At 44.8% G+C, this 22399-nt stretch overlaps 1 protein-coding gene across 4 annotated transcripts in view; it reads right to left on the reverse strand.

Moving 5' to 3' along the window:
- Positions 1-21147, reverse strand: part of LOC111843168 (A disintegrin and metalloproteinase with thrombospondin motifs 20) — a 33849-nt gene extending 12702 nt beyond the window's left edge. Inside the window, exons 1-13 of one of the 4 annotated variants that reach the window (XM_023810518.2) lie at positions 20983-21147; positions 20438-20796; positions 17326-17464; positions 11639-11892; positions 11151-11234; positions 10801-10925; positions 10567-10607; positions 10333-10438; positions 7649-7795; positions 4776-4917; positions 3515-3619; positions 378-523; positions 33-214 (exon numbers count right to left, since the gene is read on the reverse strand). In XM_023810518.2, coding sequence (XP_023666286.2) covers positions 33-214; positions 378-523; positions 3515-3619; positions 4776-4917; positions 7649-7795; positions 10333-10438; positions 10567-10607; positions 10801-10925; positions 11151-11234; positions 11639-11892; positions 17326-17464; positions 20438-20796; positions 20983-21073 — 1921 coding nt within the window. In that variant the 5' untranslated portion in view covers positions 21074-21147. Of the gene's footprint in view, positions 1-32; positions 215-377; positions 524-3514; positions 3620-4775; positions 4918-7648; positions 7796-10332; positions 10439-10566; positions 10608-10800; positions 10926-11150; positions 11235-11638; positions 11893-17322; positions 17465-19169; positions 19306-19725; positions 20042-20437; positions 20797-20982 lie in introns of those variants that run through there. The other 3 variants (XM_072710062.1, XM_072710063.1, XM_072710064.1) reach the window with 3 other exon arrangements.
- Positions 21148-22399: the final 1252 nt, after the last annotated feature.

A 22399-nucleotide genomic window follows, 5' to 3' on the forward strand; every position in this document is an offset into this window, starting at 1 on the left:
TGCGGTATTCGCTGGGCTTGCCCATCGCTCACCCCCGCTATACTTTGGAACCCAGCGCACGGTGGGCGGAAGGCCATTGATGTTGAAGTGCCGTCCGTCGAACTGGGTGCACTGCTCCTCGCGGAAGTCCCTCCGGCCGCGGGAGCAAAGATCAGTGCTGCAAGAGCGGAACCGCATCCTGCGGCCCACGCAGAACCGGCCTCCGTTCTTGGGCCTGCCTCAAACACACAGGTTTGGTTAGATCCAGCAGCCCTGCTCTTCCCGCTATACAAACATATGTCTGACTGCATCTCAGTCAGCTCAGCACCAGAAGGTTCTGATGTTACTGTTACTCAGTATCCTCATTCTGGATGGCTAGGCGGGGGTACGGATCTTACTCAGGCCTGTTACAGTTTCTGGTGGCACTCCGGATGCCCCCCCCACAGGAGCGGGAGCAGGCACTGTAGGACCCCCAGGGGCCCCACCCCCCATTCACGGGCCTTGTCTCTGCCTCCTTGTGCACGCAGACTCCACGCCTGCAGTGCTGGGAGCAGGGGTGGGGGGGGAGGCAAACAGACAGGAGGTGGGGGGGGGTAAGATAGGAGGGGAGCCTGGGGATTAACTCAATGACAAGACAAAGAAAACGAACTGATGAGTGGATGGATGGATGAAGCTGCCAGCTTTGACATGGGAGTAACATTTTCAGACCATCCCTACATGACCAAACAGCTCCTGCCAAACTGTCTCTTCTCTAGAAGCATAAAAACCACAAGCTCCTTTGTTTCATATCAGTTTCTCATGGCATGCCATTATCTGGCTGTGTGGCACCACCACTGCGGGCATGTGTGTGCGCGCATGCGTGTGTGGCACGTGGGGGCTGTAACTCCATCCCAGCCCGGTGACGGCGGGCAGGATCAGACTCGCTCTGTCTACTCAGCCTGTCAGAGCCCTGCGGTGCCGGCGCCGGGGCGGTGGAGCGAGGAGGAGCCCTGAAAAAGCTGAGACGGTGGGACGACTGTGCCCACCTCTAGGCACAGGGTAGGCTGAGAGGGCCGGTGGGAATGTTTCCAGGCAAGGAAGAGTGCGCTTCATTCCTGACTGCCCCTAGAGTGGCGGCAGGCCCACCCAGTGTTCAGCTACGCTTCAGGTGCCAAGATCAGCAAGTCTGACAGCGACATGCATCCCACTGGACCAGAGATTCTCCCTGCATTCGCACGTCTTGCTAACAGATCTGCATCACACACAAGAGAAAATCCCCACTACAACTGTGGAAAATGCAGCGGGAGCAGCGTGTGACTTCACAGAACACCACTGCGACGCAGGGGCTGCAGCGGGAGCAGCGTGTGACTTCACAGAACACCACTGCGACACAGGGGCTGCAGCGGGAGCAGCGTGTGACTTCACAGAACACCACTGCGACACAGGGGCTGCAGCGGGAGCAGCGTGTGACTTCACAGAACACCACTGCGACGCAGGGGCTGCAGCGGGAGCAGCGTGTGACTTCACAGAACACCACTGCGACGCAGGGGCTGCAGCGGGAGCAGCGTGTGACTTCACAGAACACCACTGCGACGCAGGGGCTGCAGCGGGAGCAGCGTGTGACTTCACAGAACACCACTGCGACGCAGGGGCTGCAGCGGGAGCAGCGTGTGACTTCACAGAACACCACTGAGACGCAGGGGCTGCAGCGGGAGCAGCGTGTGACTTCACAGAACACCACTGTGACACAGGAGCTGCAGCGGGAGCAGATCGTGGCCACATGCGCCGGCTGCACACATAACTGAGGATCAGTCACCTGAAACGCCACGTACAAATGAAGGCGTTCGGTCACTGCTGTCCCAAGGGCGTGTCCAAGGACGAAGAACACAGAACTGAAAACTACTCGATTTCACAGAACAAAACTAAAAAAATACCCACATGGATGAGGGTTCAGTGGTGAGTGCATTACTGTAGGTCATCTGACTAGAACAACAAAAAAGACTCCAGACTACCTGCAGTTTTCCCAAGTTGATCTTGTATTTCATATGAAACAAATATTTGCACGTACAATTCACATTTTGGTGTGAATATGGGGGTGCGAGGGTTTTTTTTTTCATGGATGCACAAATTTCTGAAATCCAAAACGTATCTGCAACAAGTTCACTCATCTGTCTGTTGCAAAGTGCTGATTCATGACCTGTTGTTTTCAGGCATTGCTGTGTACATCAGCCAACTCCCAATAGAGGACTGTGCCAACTAGTGGCTATATGAGGGCAATGATCGGCTGGTAGTCAACTGTGATATCAATCAGAGCCTGGACTAAGTCCAGCGGGTATTCTGCATGGATTAAATATCTGTGGTCAGCAGAGGGCGCCCCTAAATTATTGGAATCTATAGCCAAATGGTTTACCATTTATTACCGCACCCTTTTTAACAACCTAGCAACATCTGATTGGTTCAACAACAACTACAGTTGATGTGACTGGCAACCAAAGAATGCTTGGCTAGCACTACAGCGCCAGAGCCAAATCTGTACTGCGTGACGCAGTGAGCCATACACAGCAAGCCACATGCACCTTACGAGATGACTTCTCTGATGAGTGGCCAGATACCCTCTGAGCAACGTTGTTTACAGCTGCGCTCAGCCTGTCCCTACCTCGAAAGATGTTACGTGCAAGGAAATGGGTTTGAAGCAGAGGTGGGTAATCCAGGTCCAGAGAGTAAATGTCCAGACCAAGGTTTTGTTTCAACCAACCAGTTGAGTACTCTGCGATCGTGACTCTTTAACTGGTTGCTTGAAACAAAATCTTGGTCTGGACTTTTACTCTCTGGACCCGAATTACCCTCCTCTGCCTCAATCCCATTTCCTTGCATGCAACATCCATTCTGCTCTCAATGACTCGGGTCACCTCAGTAAGTCCCTGAAAGTGGGGATCAAACAGGCTGAGAAGGTGGACGGTCATTCAGAAATTCCTCAGGGCTCTTTGCAACTATTGAGGCCAATATTTACCAGGGATGATGTTTCCTTTTAATGGCTGGTAATTACACGGCAGACTGGGCCTAATGAGAGGTTCGCAGGGGCCACTCAGGCAGGCGGCTCCGGTTTCTATGACGATGGCTGCCTTTCCCGAGGGACACAGCCTTAGAGATATGGAGTGTCCCCCCCTTCACTCTCTTTATGTCCAGCTCTTAAACAGAACAACTGGGGGGGGTCTCTGTCAGATAACTCAGGTAATTGTTTGAATGGCAGGCACCTTCCATGCCCTCCTACCCCCCAACCCCTGTGGTGACTCCCCAAGACACCCCCCTGGGCCTAAGAACCCCTTGAGTCACAGTGATCCATCCATCCATCCATCCATCCATCCTGATACAGTACAAGGGTAGTGTCCCTGAAACCTTTCCCAGGGATAACAGAGCACTAGGGGGCAGGCACTCTGAACTGGTTAGGAATCAATCATAGGGCAAATAAGTAACAATAAGAAAACAAGGACACAGATCAGGAACACACTATTCCCTACTGACAAAGGCCACTTGGTATAGAGAATGTGAAGCTTACCATTGCCTGGCCACAGTGAGTGCCATCAGCCAGGGGCATGTGCTGCGTGCGGCAGCCTCGATTCTCCCCCTCCGCGCTGGTGCACCACAGCCGTTTGCACTGCCTCTGTAGGGAGGGGGCAAATACTGTACACACCCATGCAGCCCCTTCTTCATTATACATCAGAATACATGCAAATTAAGAGTAACACAAAGAAAACTAACCTGAATTTCTCCTGTTCTCCAAAAAGTTATTGATATGCGCATGTTGTTAGATGGCTTGAAGCACATAGCTTCAGGTCCCAAACCTCTCCTCAGGGGCCCCTCAGCCACTCCATGTGTTTGTTAAAGTTCACCACCAGCTCACTTCATTATTTGATTAATTATTTATAATAACTCAATGAGGTATTGATAAGCCAAATATGGTATGGTAATGGTTGAGTCAACAAATACTGGATACTGGATAGTTGCTGCAAATACTGGGGTGACTTAGGAGAGGTTTTTAAATGGCTAAACTGACACATTCTGACTGACATCACAGTTCTGCAACATGAAGATCATTTAAATATCATTTTCTTTGACTGCCTAAGACTTTTGCAGAGTGCTGTATATATACTGTATGGCCAAAAGTATGTGGACATCAGCTTCTCCAAGAGTATTAATATAAAGTTAATCGGGCAATTGTTGCTATAGTGGCTTCTGCTCTTCTGGAAAAGCGTTCCATTAGATGTTGGAACATTGCTGTTGGGATTTACTCCAATTCAGGTTGGGTATTGATATTGGGTTATCAGGTCCGTTTCTGTGAACTGATGCGGCCTACATCTTCGCAACTGAATTAGCTTCCAGATGTTCTGACCATCACTTGCGGTTGACCAAGATAGTTCAACCAGGGTTGAAATCTGGAGAACTGACTTGTTGGGAAGATGGCGTCCCATAATGGTGGAAAGTCACTAAATTGTTCTGTATAACCACCCATTTTGCTACTAACGTTTGTTTCAAGAGACTGCGTGACAGTGCACTTAAGCATACACTGGTGTCAACAGTGGGTTTGGCTTAATCCAGCAATTCCTCAGAATAATAGAGGTGTCCACATATGTTTCGGCCACATGCATTTCAGAATGATGTCATTTCTCCATAACCAGTAAAAATGCTACTATGTGTTCAGTGGTGGCTTGGCAGTTCCCGTGACTCGTGACACCTCCATCAGATGCCTTTCTGCACAGCGGAGCCACATGAGGAACAGTCTTCCTTGTGACAGAGAAAATGCAGCAGGCAACCCTCACCATGTAGGGGCAGACTTGGGATCCGGGTCCAAAAATGAGCTCACACTGTTGGTTGGCACTGAACAGCTGGCCTGGTAGCTCGCGGGGCAGCAGATAGGGTTTGCCAGATGGGTCGTCCAGGAGACATTCCCCATAACCCGTGCTGAGAGTCAAAACATATTATTGGGTGTTACAAGATTCCTGTTAATGGCATCGCGCAGCTGTAGCATTGATTGATATTGAACAGTGATTGTTACAGGCCTGAATTAAAAAGAAAACTCAAGATTTTATTCTTTCACAAAATTTGAAAAGCAGTGAGGAGGCTCGTATATATATGGTTGATACAGTGGATGTCTGCTTGGCACAGATTTAGGTTAATTTTTACTTTTCAGGGATGTGTAAATTCCTCAGTCGCCGTCAATCACTTGAGACGAGACCGAGGAAATGCAAGCGGACACCATGGGTGGGCTACAGTAACTCAAACATTAATGCAGACGGGGAGCAATAACAGTGTTGTTACCATGAATCTAGAACAGAGACACAAACAAACATGCAAGCTGCATGTCAATAATGAGAAAAGTCTGGTATACAGAGGCTCCGGCAAAGACAGACAGACAGATGTGGAACTCGGGGGGGAAAAACTCCATCCCGTCTGCCTTCCGTCTGTCAACCACATCCCGCCTTAAAACATGAAACAGCAATGGAGCCAGGCCTGTGCAGCAAAGCCGTTTATTACTGGAAAAATTCCACGCATCTCATACTATAAAAAACGGTGCAGGACTCCGTCTAATAAATAAACATTTTTTTTAAGAATATTAAAATGCAAAACACTGCTCGAGGTGTAACTGTGTGACATGTTGGACCCGCTTTTGCAATTTGTTTCTGTGCCGAATTAAACACCTGTTAGCGAGCAGCTGAGTCCGCCTGGCCAGTAATTAGCATGGCTCAGCCAGGGCTCCCTTTCAATCGCTCAGCGAGGAGCTCTGAGAAGCTGTGAGAAAGTCTCTGTTTGGACCAAGACATAGCCTTTGGGGGGTAAACAGACATGAACATATGAATAGTCAGTGGGAGCAAATAGCCCCATTAGGCCACGGCTATGACAAAGGCAGGTGCCTCTAGGTGACAGTGTTTCTGCAAATGTTATAATGCAGACCACAGAAAACGTGTAATTAAGCAAAACACTGTTCAGCTAATCTTCCCATGAGAAATAACAGAACAAGAGGCTAATTCTACATGTTTACATCATCGTAGGCACTCGACATATGTAATGCAACATCTGCTTTATGAGAATTTACTAACCACGTTTACTACACATTTTTATGAATTTTCCTCAGATTTACTGCATGAAACGGAAAACTTCTCTCCGTTATTTCACGCTCTTCCTCAGTTGGTTTCATTTCAAAATGTATATGACATGACCGCCATGTTGATTAGTCTGAGGTTTTCTTCACCTTTAGAACTGTTTTTAGCTACTCTGCGTAAGAAGGTCTTGTCCCCACTTTCAGCAATAAAGTCCTTTTGTTTGGCTAATCTCGCTGTCTTTGTAGCCCCTATAACAAGGCCTATTACTACTAATAAATTTGGCACCATAGTGGGCATCTTAATGACAATCATAAACTTCGTGCTCATTAGCAGTGACTGGTGCAGAGCACTTTATCTGCTTAAAGCCCAGACGACGACGGTAGGTCCCTTCAAATCCACACTGCTCTCTGAAGACAAGCTGACTAATACCCACAAATTTAATTTCTGGCTCTCATCCTCTTGCCATTTCCTTCCATGTTTACATGATGCAAAATATTACAAGACAGTTCTTAATAATGAAGGGATGAAATGTTTTGTTCATTAACTCCGCACCACAAAGGCGTTCCTTAAAACTCATAATTGACAGCAACGTTAACACTTGAAGGGCTGAGCAAGTGCCCTCATAGAAGAATGCCCAGCGAAAACATGGACGTACTTGATCATGCCCCTTCCCTGCAGAGTGGATGAGCGGTTTGGGATCAACGAGCCTCTTTGTGAGGCGAACAGGCTTTAGCAGTGTCTGGTGATCTTTAGAGACCTTTCCCACCAGTGAACGCTCCTCATTGCTAAGTGTTTACAAATATTGCGACTGTTAGGCAAATCAGCTTCTGAGCAAACACCATGTGAAGAGTGAGGTTGCTGTGGCTGGCCCCTTTCTCACAGTTATGAATTGAGAAGCAGTTTGCGGATGTTATCCAGGGAAATAGCAGATCTTAATTAAACTTCTTGTGTGGAAATGGCATGAACAGCAGTAGGTGACCTCACAGGCCGCAATAGGGGTTCAGCTCAGCTCTAACGAGGCCACCTTCTGCCAGGCCGCGAGATTATCAGCCCCGGAAAAAAAAAAATCATTAAACCGATATCTCATCTTGCAACTGGAGGTGACTTGACCTGAGATGCTCCCTAAAAACAATGCAGAGTCCTTTGGGCATGAGAAAACTTCCACATAAATGCAATCCATTATTATTATGTTACATAGAAGCCTTTCAGCTAAGCAGTGGTCAAACAAGAGGGTGGTTGCCCCAAGAAACCGTTTTTCTGAAGGAAGTATGCAATTGGCCAATGGACTCAAAAGGCATTTTACTGGGTAGAAACAGGAGAAGTGCAGCGGAAGATGAGTGGAACAGGCATGCCAGCCTCTCCATTCTGTATTTATACATGCATTTAACTCACTACACTAAAAATACATCCACACTGCCATCCTGCATTTAACCCTTTGTTCACTAACCTGACTGCAAGGGGAACATAGCGAGGACTCAGGCATTGTACAAACATACCAACAGCCATGGTACAGCGTGGGAGTTTGGGGGTGATTCTGATGGAAGAGCCACCCTCAAAAACTTAGGTCTGACGTAACACATGGAGAAACCTACTCCAGGAATTCTGTGATGTACTTGCGGCTGCAATTGGACCAGGTCCAGGGACTGGTGTCATAGTTGAGCATCGGCGCCATGACGTTCAGCTGCAGCTTCACTGTTGCCTCCCGGCACTTGGGGTTGTCATCATGGGGCATATTGAACCTGCAGGGTGGCATCAGGAAGAAGCCCTTCACTAGCAGTATGTTTTCAAATATACTGCCTACCGAAACTACTGTACAAGTTTCTACAACTGTGATCTCATGTCTAGTTTCAGTACTGCTTTAAGGACCCTGAAGTAATACGTTAAACACATCCTAAATATATCTTCCTGGTCAGAAACCCTGTACTTTAGAATCAACCCTTTTGAAGAGTCAAAGACAAAACAACATAATTGCTCAAGTATCAGGAGTCATTTTTATTGAAGAGATATCTTTGTGTTCCCAAGTAGCTTTGGTAAGGAACCGCATGGAAGATACTTTTCAAATGATTTAATGCAGTCATTGCACAAATATACTGAACATGTGATAAAATTATATGTTCATCCAGTCAAAGATCGAAAGGCAGTTAAATAGTAACCCAAAACATGGATGTACGCCATGGTGCAGTAACTTCGTAAAATGCAACCACAGTTTCTTAATAAAAAGCAGTTGACATACTTATCAGCAAGTGGCTGAATTATGAATACCTATTTGAAACTAACTGGGATCACATCCAGGGTGAACCCCAACCTTTTCCCTGATTGCCAAGTCTCCCATGTCTTGCCACAACCCATGTGGGGTGCTTTGCATTAACTGCACCTTCATAATGCATTCATTATGCACTCATAGAACATACAGTGCACCTTCATAATGCATTCATAGATCATTCATAAGCAGCACGTAAGTATACCTTAACATCCTAACATACCTTAATAGTTTTAATATACATTAATAACAAATATTATGCAATTATACAGCAATACCGTTTGTTTGTTATTATAACACAGTGTTTGTTATTCATGAATATTTAAGCTGTTAAGGTATGTTAGCATGTATAGGTGTATATGTATAGGTGTAGTTAGGTATACTTACATGCTGCTTATGAATGTTCTATGAATGCATTATGAAGGTGCAAAATTGTTCTACAAATGCAAATATAATGCAGATATAAAGGCATTACAAAGGTGCAGTTAATGTAAAGCGTCACAAGCTTTTTCAACCAGCGTGGCAGGTTTGCGAGCTCCCTGGTGCCGAGTCACACAGCTGGGCTTGTCTAGCTTTCATGCTGGGGTTTCGATAATCTGCATCAGTCTCCATCATAACCCTGCAACCATATCGTTCCTCTACAGCTGCAACAACAGTCAGCTGTGCCTGCCTGTGTACCTGCAGGGAAAACTACTACAATTATCATACAAGGACACCTCTGTAAGCAGGAAATGACCGATCTCAGCTGCCACATATAATTAGTCACCACACTCACACAGACAATGCCATAACCTGCGCTGCTGGCTTATGGGACCAGGAAAAAGCATTTGTGATTCAAATGACAGGCCCTCGAACCCTGGGCATGCTCAGTGTCCACTATAGTCCACAGCAACTTCACAGAAACACAAATGTTTCCATTCAGGAGACAATGATTGGCTTAATAAACAATGGACAAACATCTGTTCTCTATTATCAACATGTGAATATGAACACATGAATTACTGAAGCCATACATTCACAGCTAATGAATTTCAGCTCGTTCTCTGTAGCCATGACTTCACCCTGAGACCAGAAGAAAACATACAGAAAAAAGAGAGCCTGATCAAATCCTGCTGTTCATAGTTTAGCAACTTTTTAAAAATGTGTTAAAAAGCACTGGTTTGCATCTTGTCATAACCAGAGGACCCTGATGACTCAAAATGTCAAACAACATCACAAGTCATATAATCTGTCTCAGAACTGCCAGTGTTTTCCTTGACCGATTGACATAAATCTGGCCAGCTGTTTAGCTGAGCTGAACCAAACAAAAGTCTCGCCTGGACGTTGTGCACGCTGCCGAGAGAGAGGATCTTGGGAGAATAACTCATGGTGCGCTGACTTCCAAACGGCCCGGTGGCGGAAGTATGAAACATGCACAGGTGGGAAGGCATGCAGGGTGGTGAGTAGGACCTACAGACTGCCCAGGGGTGCACAATAGCCCTATTCACAGAGTTCCCCCACATATTAGGGCGCTATGGAAACAGCCCTGAATGAACACCTGTAAAGGGCTCACTGTACCACTACATACACTGCAGTTATTCTCTCTTCAGGACAAGAGATGTGCATTACGAAATATGAGTCGGCACATTAAACAAAGGCAATTTTAATGCTGGAGATAAAATATTACAGTAGGGTAGGGATTTATGGAATTTAATTTGTATAGCAATTGTTCCTTTGTACAGTGATCACTGCAAAGTCATTGCTTGACTGTGGTCTGGTGCAGAAGCACTCAGTAGCTGCCTGTTCACTGCAAAGATGGTATAGATAACTCCATTCTTCTACACGACCATCGAGTTAATGCTGCCATCCGCAGTCTGTCCCATCACTTCCACTGCAACACTGTGATATCGTACTAGAATTTCAATGGAGATGGCGGTTGAAACGACAGCACGAGCTTTGTGCAGAATTACATGTGGCCTAGTTGGTAGGCAGCTGTGCTGGTGAGGGAGATGCTGACACGATGCTGACATGACTTACACATGGCCAAGCTCATGGGCGATGGTGAAGGAGGTACTCAGGCCGTTCTCCTCACTGATGGAGCAGCTCCGCTGAGGGTCACACATCGTCCCGAGCTCTGCCAGACCTGGGCATATAGACAGTCAGCTACTAGCTAATAAAAACACCACTGATTCTGTACTATGACATGCAGTTCCATAGCTCTGAGTCAAATTCTATTACAAAGGTAATTACAAACACAGCACACAGGCTTACCCAACGTATCACACTTGTTCTTTGTCCTGCAGATATCTTTCCTGAAGAAATACAAACAAGGACACACTTTAGACATCATTTTGCACAGGAGAGCTCCTTAGCTTCTGCGTCATTTGTGTTCTAGATCTGTTGGAATGCTTGTTGGTGCCACTCTACTGACTTTATTATTTTAACAGACAGGGGGTGACCATGAGTCGGTTTAGGATGTTCGAAATCCAAGGACACACACGCCACCTGGTGATAAGGAGTGATGTGTCGTGGTGCGAGGGGTCGCTGTCATCTTGGACGTTCTGGGTGTGCTGCCACATGCAGAAGTTGTGGAGAGTCGCAGCGGCGTTGGAACTGACTGACGGCCCTTCCTATGGTGAGAACCAATAAGAGTAGAACCAGCACAGTGAGAACTGATAAAGGAACCTGTTAGTACCTTCTCATGCCAAATAGCAAAGTAGAACCAAGTTTTACAGATGTTTGTAACATTTTACAAACATCAAAACAGCAAGCCATGGATAACACATTTTGTTATTAGGAAAACTGAAGCAACCCAATCAGCCTGAGCAAAGCAGGTCTTCACACTGCAGTCTTACCAGCTCGTCATGGATGACCACCAGCTTTACAATGATGATGTTGATCAGGTTGCCCACACTTGGGTCTTTATAGATGGCAGCCACCTGGAACAAGATTAACGGAAAGGGGAGAGAGTTCTCCAAGAAGGTCAAAAGGTTTTTGAGACTCTAGGTGAGATCAGATTTGTGCTGGTTCCTCATCCTCCCAAGTGTAAGGTAGTATTTAATCCTGCATAAATTTAAAAAGACTCTCAAAATAGTTAAACCACGTTGTGGTTGTGTTGAGCTGACTTTGTACGAAGAACTTCTCAAAACACTAACACACACACAACAAGCAGATGACACTGCCAATAATTTATACAGCTATACTATAAAATATACAGTCCAGCTGTAATACTAGACACTGCTCTTATATGCCACAAGATAAACTTGTAAAATGGAGGAATTTAAACAGATTTTTCTAAGTACTATATCACCACAAAGCAGCATAAAAGCAATGTGTCACTTACTACTGACATGATTGTGAGTATGTAGTGCTCTAAGTTGTTCCCGTGGTGCTGGAGCATTTCGTTGTCAGCCGTTACCATCAGCTCCACAAATCTGGGATAAGACAGGAATCTTTTCCGTCGTAATAGTGACTGTTTCTGAGAGTTGCTAGAGGGCAGTCTTCTGTGGTAGAAATCTACCGCTTCCTGAACAGAACTCACTTCCTCATCAATGCTTCTGTTGCAACGAAGGGCAGTTTGATCTTGGAGATGAATATCTGTGAAAATAAACAAATGTGGGGTGCTATATTCAGCAAAGGCGACTTCAGCTGAGCTGTTAAAAACATGTCTGTCTTAAAGGAAAAGCAACCGGCCCTAAGATGGAGATACAGGGCTTTTTAAACTTAAGCAGCTGTGGACATGTTCAGTCAGCTGGGTCCCCACTTTGTACCTTTGATCTGTCACAAAGCCGCGAAGGCAGAGATTTCCAAAGCTGGGCAGCTGTACACCCACACAACGCTTCACTGCAAAAGTTCTAACCTCTCCATCAGTCTCAAAGTCCCACCTTCATAATGCTGGCATTCCACTTGAATAGCCCCCCCCACCCACACCCCAATCAAAGCATCTCATCCACATTCACAAAGACCTGTCTCTAAACCACTGCCCCATACACTGCCAGTTACAAATCCCTATCCTCACAACACCGGTTCGGCCGCAGTCCTAATTCCCCTTCTTTATGTGAGCCTTGAAACCAGCTGGAAAACTGGAAAGATAAGTGGTTATAAAAGAAGCTGGTCATAATGCTGACTCTGAGAACCCCCTACTGGGACCTCAAAGCTCAGGATGTGGATTGCCCATGTACAGCCCAGTGACGCTGCAAGGGGTAGATTCCTTTGAGATGACAAGCTTCTTGGAGGAAGAGATGGGACAGAGATAGGAAATTATCCTAGGGGCAATATAAAGAAGAGGAGCGACTCTGTGATTATTCTTTAGGCTTCAGATGCGTAGGGCACCTAAGACCTGGAACTGTGCTGTATAAAGTGACAAGTACCAGGATGTGTAAACACAGGCCATGGAGTTAGATGGGTCAGTGAGGAGACCTGGCACATAGGCCTAGTAATAATAACACAAAAACAAGTAGTATAAGTAGTAGCAATTAGAAAGCTGCAAAATGTGGATGATGGACTGAATCGTATCACATTTTGCAAAGGGACAGAGGCACATGTACAAGCCACAGAAACCAATACAAATTAAAGCTGGGAGCTTGGAGAAGATGACTGGACCAGCCAAGTCAGTTTGCCCTGCTACCCAAAACAAACGGAAGGAGGTGCCCCAGCACCTGAAAGCAGCTCAACCACAGCTGCACACCATGCTCAGAGATGTGGACTGCTGGCCCTCAAAAGCCATGCCAAACGATCTGGACGATCTGAACACTTGTAATGTGAGGCCTCCTTCATTCACCCTTCCACCCCTGGGGTTTTTTCAGTCCGACTCCCTTTTGTAGCCCTTCCCTATGGAGACACAGTCTGTCCCTGCAAACTATGAGTCAGAGCCGAGGTCTTCATAACATGACACTCATCGAGTTATACTTTACTGGAATGACTGTGTAATTATAAGTTGCTTTGGCAATGTGGATCAAACACAAACAGACATGGAAACGTGGTGCAGACGGGGTTTGTTTAATTACAGAGTTAATCAACATTCCTTTACAAGAAACTAAGAAACAGGTCCATCATTTTAATGGCAATTAAACTGGGAGGCTCCTTACAGCTAATGTAGCTGCCATCACACAAATCGGGAAACAAGCTGATAAGTTAAGTGACACATAAGTGAAATCTCGTATACTCAGTTAGTGAAAGTGGGAGAGAGGAAAATAAACTCATCAACACAATTCAATTCTTCTCCCTGTTTCTAAGAGTCAGACTTTGCAAAGCTTGCAGACAATGAGATGTGGAGAGAGCTGACAGGGCTGTCTACTACAGCATCCCCTCCCTGGGCATGTGTCAACATCAGACAGAGACCAAATGCTAGAAACCAGAGGCATGTAGCAGCCTTGATGCAGCTACGTAAAAAAACAGGTGGAATGGGCCAGTCATCAGCCTATGGGCTCTTCTGCTGTGCAGAGAGGTGGTCTGGTGGACTATCTCAGTACTCTAGCCCAGGGGTATTCAATTATTTTTCCCTGAGGTCCAGATTTCATCAGCAGCACAAAGCCAAGGTCTACGGGGGTCCCCTGGGCAAATTTCGGCGACTTATGGGGGTGGGTTGGGGGGCTGTTGATTGTGTAGTCCTGATTACATTGTGTTTCCATCTGCATGCAGACTGGAGTCCGCCATTTGAGTATCCCTGCTCTAGGTTGTTGTGAGCTTTTCATCATTTACCACGCAGAATTTGCCCTCTCCAAAAGGTTACATTCTCCAAAGAGTGGGTGGCACATACTCACATTCTGCAGCTTAGATGCACTTAACTGAAAACTGACTCCAGTGCAGTACAAGGAGATTAACACCTAAGCATATTCACTAAAAGCCATCATCTAGTGATTTGAGTTTGATGCACGCATTTTAATAATTTATTTCAGTTGCTAATCTTTACACTAATCCCGGCTGAAACGCACAGCTCTTAAAACCTAATGCAAAAGCTGGACAATTGCTCACTGTTGGCGATCAAAACGCAGCATGGAAATACACAGGCCAGAAAACACACCCAGAGGTCATCAGCTTGAGTGCTTAGCAGAGGCACCCAAGAACGACACAGTGATATTAACAGCACATCTCAGATTCTGACCCCGCTGTCGTGGTAACAAGGGATGCAACACCAGCTTACCACTATGACATGCTGGTCTCTCGCACTAAAGGTATCTACATCAGTATTTAGTGAACTGAAGTGATTATCTGATTAAATAATAAATTCATATTATTATTTCATTTTGTATAAGACTATATAGGAATGAGGGTCCACCATCTGTAACTTTAGTTTAACTTCCATTATGTCATGATATACAAATCCACATCTACAAGGCTGAGACTAAAATTACACAACATGTTCCATCACGTGCACCTTGCTGTAGAACAAGCTTTTAAGAAGGTTACACATCAGATAATGGAGTTCATAAGGGTCAAGAGGTACTAAAGCAATGTCTTTAAAAGCCCCCTTAAGGACAAGAGTACTCTGCAACAAGACCCCCGAGACATCAATGTCACTTAACAGGTAGTGGGCTAACATCATTAAAACCACTAAACTAAAGTTTTGTTCACTTGTAGCCAATGTGGGATTAGAGACAGAGGATATCCTGAAGGCTGGGTTCCCCAGACAGGAGACAGCAGTATCAGTATGATAGCACGGCAGTCCCAAGCAAACCAGCACCATTCAGCTTGAGAGAGGTTTCTGTACAGGGACACTTAGCTAAATGCGCTCTAGCTAATGCCACTAAAGAATTTGTTCAGTACTTTTTAGGGAGATTTCTGCAGTGTGTTTATCTCAGCATGTGACAATGTGACCGCTGATATTTACACAGACAGTGTGATTGCCAGAGACTCCTATCTCCGTCTGCTCCAAGATATACTTCTAGAAAAGGCTCCCAGTGAAAGTGCAGAAAGGGGATCCTTATATTCACCTAGAAGACAGTCCACATGGAGGACATCGAGCCTACCCACAGAGCCCACCGGTGGCCTGCTTCTCCCAGTGCAGTGTCAGAACTTTTTGAAAATCGTGGCAATCTCCCTCCAAATGCCTCTCATGGAGGAGATTTGTACACTTTGATGCAGAATCCTTCTCATGACACACACCACAAGTTAATCTGACCTAAATACTGGCATTCCCCTTAAGGATTCTCTCTTTCAACTGCATACATCTTATCCTTAGTCTTTGTCTTTTCCATCTTTGATCCACCCCTCTTCGCCATCTCTTTCCAACAGATAACTTGGTTCACATCAGACTGCTCTGGCTAAAGTTTGAAATAGCCGATTTGCTCTCTGCTATTAAGTAGGTTCTTTTAAATAGCTCCTTTATCTTCTGCATTAGGCAGAGCATTCTTTGCTGATTTTGCCTCTCGCTTTATTTTCAGTGCTGCTGTACAGGAAATGCAATTTGAGACCTGAATTAATGTTAATGGTTTCTGGCAACTGGCAAACTGGGCACTGCCATGCATACTGCAAACTATACAGCTAATTTCTCCAACATTTAACTTTAGCTATGCATATATTTTAAGCCAAGCAGCCAGAAACGTATCTAATGTACTGCTTCACCTCAGCTTTGACTTTGTCAGAATTCTCCACACACCTGTTATTTAGGACCAGGTGCTTTTCTGTCCCTGGGTGTCCTACTTCAGAGGATGTAGTTTTACGCATCAGTTAATCTGCTTTTTTAACTGAAGTCACAACCTGTATATGAAAAGCTGCTTTTTTTTCCATCTGGTGTCGACACTGATCCACCAGTGAGCAACCAAGATGCTATACATAATGTCCCCATTACTAGTCTGATACAAGGAAGCAAGGATTGACATATTCATTAGATTTATTCATTTATGACCATTCATTCACCAATTCATATCCAGATATACTGTACAGTTGTAATCCTAGCTTATGCTGCATGTGTGTGCTGGGATTTCCCACTTGCAGAAGAGGTTAAAATCGTGCCCAATGTCCACAACCCAGTGCTGACATAAATGGCCTGCCCTGGCGGTCACACTCTGATGAAAGCTAGCACAGCAAAACGCTCGACTCCACAGCAAATGTGATAAAGAACCTCCTCCCTGATGTCGGAGGGGTAGTCGTGAGAGCTCTCCACAGCTCCCTGGTCAAAGCAAACTGTACTGCACCATTTCCTCCCCTCTCCAGACACAAGCCCTGCCCGTTGTCTGACCAAAGTTACGGTCTAAAGCACCTCTTCGGGACAAAAGAGAGATAGGGTTGATGATCAAAGAGACACAAAAGGCAGTTTCTTGACATGGTACAAGGTGCCGTTACAAAGGGAGGCGTCCCTAAAGCTCGGCAGTGTGTCCCCCCGGCCGGAGCGGCCAGAGAAAATGAACTAGCAAATGTACTGGGACAAAACCATGTTGACATCAGCTGCTATAAGGCAACAGAGCATGCAGATGGTTAATAACCTGCTGAGCTGGGGGGGGGGGGGGGGGTTGGGGAGTGATGGCATCCCCAGCCACTTCACCCCTGCAGAAAAACGGTGGGCTTTGTAATTCAACAAAGCCCAAACTATACAATGCACTTACAATGCCATCACAGTCAGTAACGAGTTGTCTTTGTTTTGTTTCAATGAAAGTAAATCAAAACTATAAAGACAGACTTTAATCCTGAATCTCCTCTGAGCCCGACTGTCTCTGGCACCATGGGAGTAGCTCATATCTGATGAACTGTAGACCGAGAACAACGCCTCCTGCTTTAATTCTTCACCTTCAAACAGACAGGCACTTATCTGAACCCGTGCTGTCCTTCCCACACCAACTGTCCATCTATGCCTTTACACACACACACCATTCACACACACATTCATACCCATGGACAATATGGCAACTCCTTTCACATGTTATTGGACTATGGGGGGACACCAGAGAACCTGGGAAATACCCCACAACAACACGGGAAGAACATGGAAACTCCATACAAGTAGAGCCAAGGAAACACATCTAACCACTGCGCCTCCACGCCATCCCCCAGTGAGTATTATCAATGTGCTTTTCATGCCCAACCACTTGCTACCTGTATACGGTGCAGACCGCCGCCTCTCGTGCCGGTAGACCAGGTGGGGCTTGCTGTGCTCGTCCTCATGCTCACTTCCATCTGCTTTCATCAGGGGCTCCAAGAAATAGTCACCACTGTGTGTGGTGAACGTCCCAATCTGAGAAGACAACAGGCAAATACCCATATGTCAGCTAGGTGAAAATGTTTAACTGCTTTTTATTACTTATTTTTTATTTTACTTACCTCATCAACTTGCATGTTTAAAATTTACCCATTCACTGAAATGAAGTAATTCAGATTGAGCTGACTGATAAAACAGACATTTCAATTACAAGAGTAAGAATCAAATTTACTTTCCATTACTTAACTACATCACCTTTTGAGCTACCTTAGGGTCATGTACAGGTAGGGCCACATCAAAAACACTTTCCTACTTTACTTAAGATAAAAATGAAAATACTGTCTTTATGTCCAGACTCTTGAGTAGCTTGGATGCAGCAAGCCAAGGTGATCACAATACAAGTACTTAATATAAGCAGATTGCCAATTAGTTACATAAAGCCTGACGTAGGAAGCATCTCCAAAAGAGCCCTGAAGATACGTAGTTTGTATCCACCTATGACTCAGTGGACAGGTCTCTCCTCGTCTTGGGTGGGGCAGCTTTGAAGTTAAATATGACCACAAGGCAAGGCCGTGCTTTACAGAAAACTATAAAACCTGGCTTGTACGCTGATCCTACAGTTTCGGTACCACCCATTGGATCTAGATAAAAACCTCAGATTTCTGAAATATGACCCGATGGGATCAGCCATAATACCATCATAATCACTTAAAATCTCTGATCCAGGTAGGATTCAAATTTCTGATCCAAAGAAGGGGCAGTGTTTGCAATCTGAGTCCAACTCACTGCACTACTTTCCTCATTCAGTGTTGAAATGTGGTGCTGTATGGATGTTGCAGGGGTACCAACCATTCTTTAGGATAAGTCAAGTGACACATTCTCCACCATTGCAAAACTATAAAGTTACTTCCCAAAACAAAAGCAAAAACTGTTCATGTCCAAGGCTCTGGCAGATAAGGCATCTAGACACATAGTACTGGAATGGAAATGTCTTTAAAGCTTGACATCAGCATCTCATTGTCAAAGAACCAAAACACAACAAGAATACAGAAGGCTGATACATCACATCAATGTCCAGGCCTATCAAGTTCTCATTTTCTTCTTACTACCATTTACGGTGAATTCTTATCACAAAGAAAGTACTGTTGTATTAATTCTTTAATAAACATGCCTGGAAAGACTACATTAAGCATTTTAGAAAACTGTGTTTTTTTCACCACGATAACTGAAACAACAGGTCAGACAGGTCACAAATGACTTACAAGTCCCCCCCCGATATAATCAATAGGGTGATGTCAAAGGGTAATTAACAATAAGTAGATGTTCCATATGGTATTTTAGCGATCAATTGTCATTGTTGACACACAATAATGAAACGTGTCCTCTGTATTTAACCCATACAGTAGGTGGCATAGCAGGGGACAGCTAATTGAGCAACCAGGGAGCAGTACCTTGCTGGTCAGGGATTTGAACCTGCAATTTTTTGATTACAAGTGTGCTTCCCTAACCATTAAGCCACCAGTGCCCATGACATGAAGAACCTTAATGTTCAACTTCATTTGTGTTCTGGTATAAAGCACAGACATTACACTAACCCCGGGGCAGAAGTACGAACACTCCTGAGCAACCAGACAAGCAGAACAGCAGTCTTTAATGTCAGCACTGAGGTAGATCTGAATGATAAACACACCTCTGATACTGGCAGCCCATTTGTGAAAGCCTCACTGCAGCATGGTATTACCTCCTGAAATACCTCTGTCCTGTGCCAGTGCATATCTGTCGTGCAGAGCATCCGCCAAAACTTCACTATTTGGCTTCATATAGATTTCCATTCCAGTTGAGGCCAACTTCAGATTCAATTCCTTCACTGTCACTGACTGCAAATGACAGGAAAATACTGACAACTCCTGTGAGTAGTCTTTAGAGATTGATTTATTTGATCATTCATAATCTACAAAGAACAAATACTGCTCCTGGCATATCCAGTGTTACTAAGGACGATGTTCAAAAACTGTGCTTCCCAATGCGATCCTCACAGACTTGGAGAAAATCCACATTTTTGCTCCCTCCAAGGAACAAAAATGTGGACTGTCTGGCAGGGAGCAAAACGTGGACCTTAAGTTATTTTACTAATTTATATTGGAAATTAAGTTATTTTACTAATACCGTAGATGACTAATTACACTTATATTTAACAATATTATATATACCTTATCGCGCAGTACGTAACACAACCTGCTGATACGGCCCCACAACGGATCCGTGCTGTAGTTGAAAATACAATACATACCACTTACCTAGTATCAAAATAGTTGGTTCTGTGTTTAATGTATATTACACAGTCTTTTAAATAGTTATATAAGAAAAATTAAATGAAGTGGGAGAATGCTGCGTTTCTGTCAGCGGTTATAGAGAGACTGACCGGCCACGAGCGCAAGATCCTCTCGAGCGACCGCCGAGCGCGTGACGTCACCGGAGCCGGTGCCCCTCGCGGGTCGCAGCGATGATGCGCATCCCAAGTGTTTCCGCCAGTCTTTCTTTTCTTTCATTTTATATGACAGTCCTGACAGCTCATTAATTTAGTTTAGTTAACCATCTACCAACTTTCCTTCCACGTGTCTATCAATTCTTACGCAGTACAGACGTTTCTCTGCCCTGACGCAATTATAGGTTATATCATTAATCTATAACTGATCGATATAATACATCTATTCACTTTATCAGTGGGTGATTAACTTTACTTTCTATTATGCTTAATTCATGTGCCAGACACAGGAAGGAGAAGTGGGATTGAGTGACACAATAAAATAGAACAAATTTCTATAATTTATCTATATACTGGTAGGACAGGTTCGGATCCATACTGTTGTATCGTGCACGCACAACCATAAACATATATTTACCTATATAAACTTAACATTTCAGTTTTCTCATTGAACTACCAAAGCCTGCAACATGGGTAGCTCTAAACAGAACTTCCACTAAATGGTAATTTAAAATAATACTCACAAGACCAGTGCATACACTGAAGACTGCCGTATATGTCCTTCTATTATTGACATGACCGCGGAAAAAACAATGCCTCATATCGGATTCGCTTTGCTGCGAATCGGTGGTGTTTTTGTATTTCGCTCCCATGTGTGTCACCGTGTAAGACGGTGCAATAAATTCGGAGTCGGCGGTTAAGTTGAGGTCAAAGCGTTGCCCAAAAGCATCAATTTTATAGTGCGCCCGTAACTCGGGAAAATTAGAGTCGGCGCTTCTCCGTTTTCTTCTGTAGTGCAGAGAATGTGGGAACTTCTCTCCAAAGTCATTTATACGGATCGGGGTGATTATCTCATAAGACGACAGTTGTCTGATGAAGTTTTCTGAAAGACAAGCAAAGAGACATTACTGCACAATGAACAAACAATTGTATATTAGTACATCAGTTAATAAGAATATAAATCATGTATCCGGGAAGGAACAGGCAGCTTAGCCCAGCTTTACACTTGGACACCTTGCCCAGTATTTTGAAATCATGGTACTGATCTTGGTACAAGTTGATTACACACCTTGTTTGGGATGGAATCGATAGTCCAGTAATTTCAAAGCGAATGCTGACAGGTGACATGCGAGTCCAACAAACCAAACTGTAAACTTCATGATTTCTTCAACGAAGAAACCACGTCTCGCGCCTCCAGGACAGCACCTTCTCCAGCAGCTTCCCACCCCCCTCCCACCCCCCACCCTCCTTTGCCCGACTTGTCAAGATGAGGCCGTGGGATCCGTTGTGGCTTGGTGCAGCAGGAGTCCCACGAAAAGCATTGGCTTCATCTCATCCACAATTTTTTTCCGACAGAATGGTGCATATTCAGCTTAGGTCGATGGGGAGAGAAGTGCCAGTCAAACTTTTCTTCAGCCATCCAAGTACACACGCTCCGGGCGACTAGGAACGCCCCCGGCCTGGCTGACCAATCACGGGACGATTTCTCCCCCCACAACTTCGTTCGCACTCGGCTGCATGATCAGCGATGTTTTGGGAAATGTATAAAATGTGTGCACCCTACTGATTTCGGCATCCATATTATCTTTGAATGCATGTAAACATTTAAACATAAACAACACTGATAAATTTTATATTACCGCAAAGCAATGACATCACACGACCATTTCACTCCCTATTATATCCCGAGACCCAGCGAGGAGTCAACAAATTTTCAATCAGATTACCGTGTGATGTAACATTGATCTACTAAATTATTTGCGTGTCCAAAAACAAGAGTACAAAGTCATAACATTTTCTAGAATCATAATATAAATATTTAACGTGGTAGACAGTCTATACTGATACGTCAGTCAACATCAATCGCCATGCATACTAGTGGATAATTTAAAAGCTTGATGTTAAAAGTTCTAAAATTAACTGGAAATAATCTAGCGATAATCTCGTACATTTATCCATAATGCATGCTTGGGCAAGGATAAATAAACACTGATTTCGACTGTCATTATAATTGATTATAAAATGCTTGCTTTATTTGTTAAATACCTGCCACATGTCTTGTACTACAATCCCACACTGCAGCACGATATTCCACTTCCAACTTTGATAGTGTGCATCTTCCCCTTTGTTGTCAGGCGTATTGGGAAATTCACCTTGTCCTCTTCAGCTACACAAAATTGCTGCAAACAAACACCACCTGTACACTCACTTCACATTTCCCCTTCAATATAGTCAACAAAAGTCAGCTCTCGAAATCATGCACTGCGACAAGGTCATATCCCCCCCCCCCCGCTACCTGCGTATGGAGACAAATTCTGTATGCATGGAATGACAATGGCGTCAGCAAACTACCATTTTGTTTCCCTCTTAATTCCTTCATTGTCTAATGACACTCCACTGTTGACCTTTGCCCCAAGTGACCCTAGAAGTGTTTCCCCTCTAACACCATTGGATGCAACTATTCGTCTGCATGAAAACACACATTA

Source organism: Paramormyrops kingsleyae, chromosome 3 (genome assembly GCF_048594095.1).
Source record: "Paramormyrops kingsleyae isolate MSU_618 chromosome 3, PKINGS_0.4, whole genome shotgun sequence".
In the NCBI taxonomy this organism is placed as follows: Eukaryota; Metazoa; Chordata; class Actinopteri; order Osteoglossiformes; family Mormyridae; genus Paramormyrops; species Paramormyrops kingsleyae.